Source organism: Larimichthys crocea, chromosome XII (assembly GCF_000972845.2).
Source record: "Larimichthys crocea isolate SSNF chromosome XII, L_crocea_2.0, whole genome shotgun sequence".
Classification (NCBI taxonomy): domain Eukaryota; kingdom Metazoa; phylum Chordata; class Actinopteri; family Sciaenidae; genus Larimichthys; species Larimichthys crocea.
This window is the reverse complement of record NC_040022.1, coordinates 25,136,020-25,142,862: the sequence shown is the minus strand read 5'-3', so window position 1 is coordinate 25,142,862 and position 6,843 is coordinate 25,136,020. Positions and strand designations below refer to the sequence as shown.

Sequence of the window (6,843 nt, the reverse complement as noted above, 5' to 3'; positions counted from 1 at the left end):
CAAATGCTCTTGTGATAGTCAAATGTAATAAAAGGAGAGATTGCACCATCTGATGATTAATATGTGACTCTGTCTGAGACTGAGGAAAACACTATCCTGAAAAATGAACGCATTTGTCCAACATGGATAAAACCCTTTTCAGCAGATGTGTCTTCATGTTTTTTTTGTTTTTATTCAGTTCACAAATTAAATGTGGAATAGAGGTAGTTTGACAAAAGTTTGTTGATGTCCAGCAGAAAAACAAAAGAATTTTACACAATGTGCTACTTAGTGAAATCAAGATTTTTTTTTTTTACATTGTAGGCATCATAGCCCCTGCATTGTCCAACTGTCTTCTTTATTGTTTCTTTCCATACAGGCAGTCTGATCTTCTGACTTCTGGACACAGACGAGAGTTTCCTGTTGACAAAACGTTTAGTTTAGTGTTTCCTTGAAGTTCACTTCAGTTCTATTCAGCTTCAAACCCATTTTCTAATGACCCCAAAAACTTCAAGCCAGTTTTTCCTACAGACAGTTGAGGAAAAAAAAACAAAAACTAGTCCCGACTTCTTTTTGATACAAAGTTACGAAGAAATCAAGATGGGGAATTTCCTGATTCCTTTCCGCACCAGGTACCTGATAAGTTGCACTGGAATCAGCATGTGCATTGGTGTGTAAACCGTCTGGGTTTCTCACATTCCCTCTTGAGTCAAACAAAAAAAATATGAGGGTGTATAGTTCACATTTCATGTGTTGTATAAAAACTAGTACCTTTGGCTCTGGTGAGAAAGTCTCGACAGGTGACCGTTCCCTCTGCTGGCCGGCATTTCTTCGACACAGGCAGCACAGGATGGACTTGAATGTCATGCGCATCTCGTCATCTCGCAGAGAATAGATGATGGGGTTGACCAGAGAGTTGCACTCAGCTATCACCAAGCAGAACTTTTCATAGGAATTGGCATTACTGTCTTTACCCAACAGCCCGTCCAGTAACAGAGTCATGAGGCCGGGTGTCCAGCAGATTACGAAGGCGCCTGTAGAAATGTGGGTTGGTAATGAGGCAGGAAAGAGTCAACAACAATGAACTCAAATGCAGAAAATGAAATATGACACCAGCTGTCTCATAGTTAGGTAACATTTGTACGCTGATTGCTTAATATCAAAGATAACAGCCAATCGGAACATATTTACCTCCAGGAGATTAATACATTGAGCAATTGAAGAGGAATGTGATTTCAACTAAACTGAGCTGCTGAAAAGTCATAAGAGCCTTTCAACATGTACTATGGTAGCTAGACAGGATGATAAACAAGGCTAGGGCTGGAAAACCGGTTTGTTTAGGAAGTCGAAGGCTTCAGGTTTCGAGGATCAGAAGATGTCCCTGATCAATTTTACATACACACAGTGCAGGTGTGTGTTTTCATTGTGTGGTTAATCAAAAACCAAACCATACAAAGTGGACATCTAACCTACAACTAACACCCACCAGTGAATGTTTAACACAAAAGGTTTTCTCACCCAGGACCATGGAGATGGTTTTCATCAGGTTGACAACAGCCTGGTTGTGCCTCATCTCTGAAGTGTGCCGAGATGCATAACGGCTCTTGTATCTCACATAGATGAAGATACGAGTGTACATAGCCACCATAATAAAGAATGTGAGCAGGTTGAGAACTGCCCAGAAGATAAGGAAGCGGCGACTGTAGAGCGGCGCCACTGTGGAGCAATCTTTCAGATCACACTCGCAGTTCCAAATCGTCGAAGGCACCAGACCCATGATGATAGCCACGGCCCAGATGCACACTATCACGAGCACCACACGCCGCTTGGACATCGTGCTGTGCAGCCGCATGGTGAAGATGGACTGATGACGCTCCACGGAGACAGCCAGCAGGTTGGCCACTGAGGCTGTCAGGCTGATGTCAATCAAAGCCCCGCGGATGTACCATTGCTCCTTGGTGAGCGTGCTCGTCCATGGGCCTGTGTTCAGCATCAAGTTGACGTAGGCGATACCTGCGAAAAGGTCTGCTGCAGCCATGTTACCCAGGAGATAGTAGATGGGGAAGTGGAAGCGTTGGTTCATGAAGATGGCCACCATCACCAGCAGGTTGGCCAGGACTACGATGAGACATACTGTCAAGCCAAGTCCGATCACCACAGAGTCCCTCGTCGTCCACTCTTCACTGATCTTCTTCCCCACCAAGTTGTAGAAGAAAGTGACATTGTGGTTGTAGTCGCAGGTACTCCACCCACTGATCTCTTTGGCCATTACTGCAGACACAAATAAGACATTGTTATAGTGAGCTGCGTATTTTTAATCAAGCTGTCTACACATGACTGCATAAACATTATCTGTGATCAGGACACATAATAATCAACATTAGAGAGCGGATAGAAGTTCAGGTTGCACGCCTACATAGAAGTGAAGTTCTTGAGATGATTCGAAGCAAATAGGTCAATAAATAAACTCTTTGTGAATGTCTGTTTATAAAATATCAGAATATTTAAAAAAATTACAGCCATTACAATAACCCAGAAACCAAAGGTGACATCTTCATCTTAAAATGGCTGGTTTTGTCCAACAAGCAGTGAAAAACTCAACAATGACACAACAGAAACAAAGTGTTTGACCTGAACTATAATAAACAATTCAACACAAGTTAACTCTTTATTCTACATTCGTCAAACATAAAACATTTTAATTGGTGTGAGGTGTGTCGACTGAGTGACACAGGATTTATCTCGTTTGATAAACGGAAACACGCTGTGGATATATTCTCGTCTACACTTTATACACAATAAACTTTGAACAAATATTTGAAACCTACCGCCTTGTTGAAGCTCTCCTCCATCCAGACAGGCCTAATATCTAAACAGGGTTGTGTAGCAGCCATTAGAGGAGAACAGAAAGTTGTGGAGCCGCTCTCACTTCAGTCTGTCGACGCGGAGGTGAAGTTTCAGGTCGACGCCTCTGAATCATTGTCATTCAAATCAGCTGCAGCGTGCAGACAGGTGGAGGTGCTGCCTCCACATGCAGCCTGCAGGGTCGGAAAAAAAAAATAGACACGCGTTGGTTTCACTCACGAAGAGGAGATTCTGCTTTGAAGACTACATCCTGACTCAGCTGCATTTAAGATATAGCTCAAATCAGCTCAGACAGGAGTTAAGCCCAACGATCACAGTTTGAAGTGCATTGCGCCAGAAGAGTCCGAGCTACAAGTGAAGTAACCAATGTTAAATAGCCGATAGCAGAACTGTGCAAGAGAAGAGGAGGAAGAAGAAAAACAAAAACTGTGAACTTGTACAAAACTAAAACACAATCATTTATAAAAAAAAGCGCCTGAAAGAAGCGAAATATAAAAATCAAAACACGACTTGACCGAGGGAAAGATTCAATCTTACATTTTCAGTGGCAATGAATCAGACCGCTAATTATTTTTAGAGGTGTCAGTCGTAGTCACGATTGTAGGCAACAGGTGTCTTAGTGTCTGAAACCACCGAACAAATTTAGCGGTGGCTATATTAGCGTCTGTCGCTACTTTTATTTTGAAGGTTCACCGGAAGTGTAAGCATGTTTGTTTTGCTGCTGTCTTGATGCTTTTAGAGTCACGAGTGTTTACTGCCCCCCAGTGGTAACAGCGAGGAACTGCAACACGACGTTAAAACACATTGTGATACATTATTAATCCAACTCCAACTGACTGTTATTGTGATTATTACAGATGGTGGATAAATAAAACATGTAATAAAGTAAGTTATTTAACTAGAAATGGTGTGCAGGAAGTATTATTATGGTGTGGCGTGACGGTACAAACCAAAGAGTTCCCTCTTGTGGTTACATTACCTGTGTTTAATAATGCAGTCATTATTCACTTTGATTTTATTTATATAGTTACATATCATAACAAAAGTTATCTCATGACACTTTCCACACAGAGCAGGTCTAGAAGATTCTCAGCCTGACATTTAATGTAAGTCTATAATTCAGCTCTGCTCTTTGTTTTCATTTATTTATTTAGTCATTTTTATTTATTCTGTTTTCCCTCCTATTTTTTATTTAGTCATTATTATTATTATTGTTGTTTTTTTGATTACCTTCTCTGGTTATGGTTTTGTCAGTTCATATGGGTGTTACTGACTTTCCCCTCGTGTCCACTTTATTCACACATTTATTTAATTTCATCTAATATCTTGTTTAATGTGACATATGTTTGAGGGCCTATGCCTAGCACTCTTAATTTATTTATTTTGTTTTGTTGAAAATTTAAATAATAACAAAAAGGTAAAATAAATAAATAAATATAAAATACTAAATATAAAATGTAACTAAAACAGAATATGAAAAATATGTATGAATGTTTACACACTGTACAAGACAAGGTTGTGACAACTATGTTAAAGTATTGAGAAATATCACTGTATAAATAGATTTGAAATATTGATAGTACGAGTAAAGTGTTTTACAGAAGTATTGCACAAAAAATGTTCAGTAGCGGCAGACATGGTTGGTGCATGTTTAGCAGACCCATGCTGTTATCCAGTATCATACACTTGATGATTAATAATTAATAATGAAATAAGCACAAATATCTGTATAATTACCACAGAAAATGTTAAACTGTTGAATAATTATGTTTACTGAAAGGTGATCACGGTGTGGCAACACGTTTACGTCCAACCTGTGTGGGACTTTTCAGCGCCCTCCTGTGGTCAACGTGAGGTACTGCAAAGTCAAATTGGTCAAATTGGCGTCAATGCAGACATAATACAATACTAACACTTCCGGTAAATCCTCAAAATAAAATACCCAGTAATGAACAATAGCAAACCAATTCTGTTGTAGCTGAGTTAAGTTGTTTATAGTTACCGTGTTATATGATAGTGTCCACAGTAACGTGGCGAGTGAAGGGAACTGTCAGCATATAAAAGCAGACAGACGGTGCTTACATCTTGGTCCATAAAAAAATGGACCGTACAGCAGGCAGCTCTCCACATTCACAATTTATATGTATATAAATAATATATGTATTTAAATATATATAACATTTAACTCTAACCTGAATTAACTAGTTACTGAGGTGAGTGGCGGGAACTGTCACGTAGAGCCTAATGTAGCATTCAGTCTAAACGCTGCCCTCCGGTGGTAAAAGTTGGGAACTGCAACATTAACATTAAAATTGATAATTGTACAAGCAAAAACATACACATACACATTGTACATATTATATACAGGATATACTGTACATAGTGGTAAAATCTTATAGTGTTAATAACAGTTGTACAAATAATAACGCCATGAATTTAATGTAAATATCGGAAGTGCTTCGTCTGTCTGCATTGATGCAGTCTTTATTAGTTTAGTGTGATGTAGTTCGTCATTGTGACCACAGGTCAAACGCACATATCATCATGAAACACAAGGAGTAAAAATATAGCTCAGCTTACAGCTACGACGAGATCCATTTCTTTCGTTATTTATTTATTTACTCTTCATGTAAATGAAGGCAAACACTACGTGCAAGTCATAATTGGAGCCTTTAGTACAAATGTTGGTACAATGCTTGGTGATAAATCAATATTTACTTTAATGTTATTGGAGATATTATATTTACTTGTTCACATTAATAATATCGATTATTTACACAGAATAATAGCCATATAATATTTAGTGTTGTAGTTCGGTGCTGTGGCCGCTAGAGAGAGGTAAACATTACATTTAGGTCGCCAGCGTCAAGTTAAATATAATACCGTACAAACATTTCCGGCCAATACCTTCAAAAATAAAATAATCAAAAGCGGAGACTTTCTAATATTATGTCCAAGTATGCAAAGGAGGCAGACTTTTATTGACGGGTATTTGCTGCGTGCATTGATCACTATATAAAATGTGTTTTTTCTACTGAATAATATGAACTTAGAGAACAAAATGAACACCATCGTGCCTCTAGTTTGTTTCTAGTTGCTTAATTTAGCTAGTTTCAGTTTTATTGGTTACATGTTGGGTATGACAGTGTCAACAGTACAATGAGCAATAAGTGTAAGTAGTAATAAAATGAGTAAGTAATAAAGCACTAGACATAAGTAATAAAATAAGATTAAGAAACAGAAGAAAAAAAATAATTCAAATAAAATTATAGAAATAAAATATAACATTATATAAATGTGACTAAAATTATAGAAATAAAATATAACATTATATAAATGTGACAAACACAATAATAATCTCACTGGGGTGTAAATCCTTGGTCACTTTTACAATACAATACTATTATATATCATGCCACTTTTTATGCCATTTAGTACTTATCTGTTTTTGAAGGTTGATTGTTTTCTTTTCGTGGTTATTGTGTAGTTATAGATACTTCTGTCTGTTTATTGTGTTTTTTTGTTTTGGCCTCTTCTACTTTTGTTTCTCTATCTTGCTGCTGTCACAAGTGAATTTCCCCGTGGCGGGATAAATAAAGTATCTATCTATCTATCTATCTATCTATCTATCTACTTGAAAATCTGAGCTGAGGGCAATAGAGGTCACCAGTTTATCACAGGGACAGACATACAACCATTCACACCTATAGTCAATTTAGAGTCACAGATTAACCTGCACATCTGTGGACTGTTGGAGGAAGCCAGAGTACCCTGAGAAGAAAGGCCCCACCAGGCCGGTGGGTTCAAACCCAGAACCTTCTTGCTATAACGCGATCATAGATACAGTTACAGCAGCAACATGTTGGAACTCCAGATATAGACATGTTGATGGGTCTAATCTATAATCAGAGATAGTGCTAATATTAGTTTTAACACCAGTGCCACATACTGTACAAGCAGCAAGGGTGTTTGTTTTTTATTTTATTGTACACCTGCAAA

The 6,843-nt window shown here is 38.1% G+C and overlaps 1 protein-coding gene across 1 annotated transcript; it reads right to left on the bottom strand.

The window, feature by feature from the left end:
* Positions 1-282: 282 nt before the first annotated feature.
* On the bottom strand, positions 283-3,495 carry lpar2a (lysophosphatidic acid receptor 2a). The gene is made up of 5 exons (XM_019264990.2): positions 3,382-3,495; positions 2,808-3,017; positions 1,498-2,250; positions 751-1,013; positions 283-399 (listed from the first exon to the last, which is right to left on the bottom strand). The coding sequence occupies exons 3-5, from the start codon at positions 2,246-2,248 to the stop codon at positions 307-309; spliced, it is 1,107 nt and encodes a 368-aa protein (XP_019120535.1). The 5' UTR covers positions 2,249-2,250; positions 2,808-3,017; positions 3,382-3,495; the 3' UTR covers positions 283-306.
* Between the last annotated feature and the right edge of the window lie 3,348 nt (positions 3,496-6,843).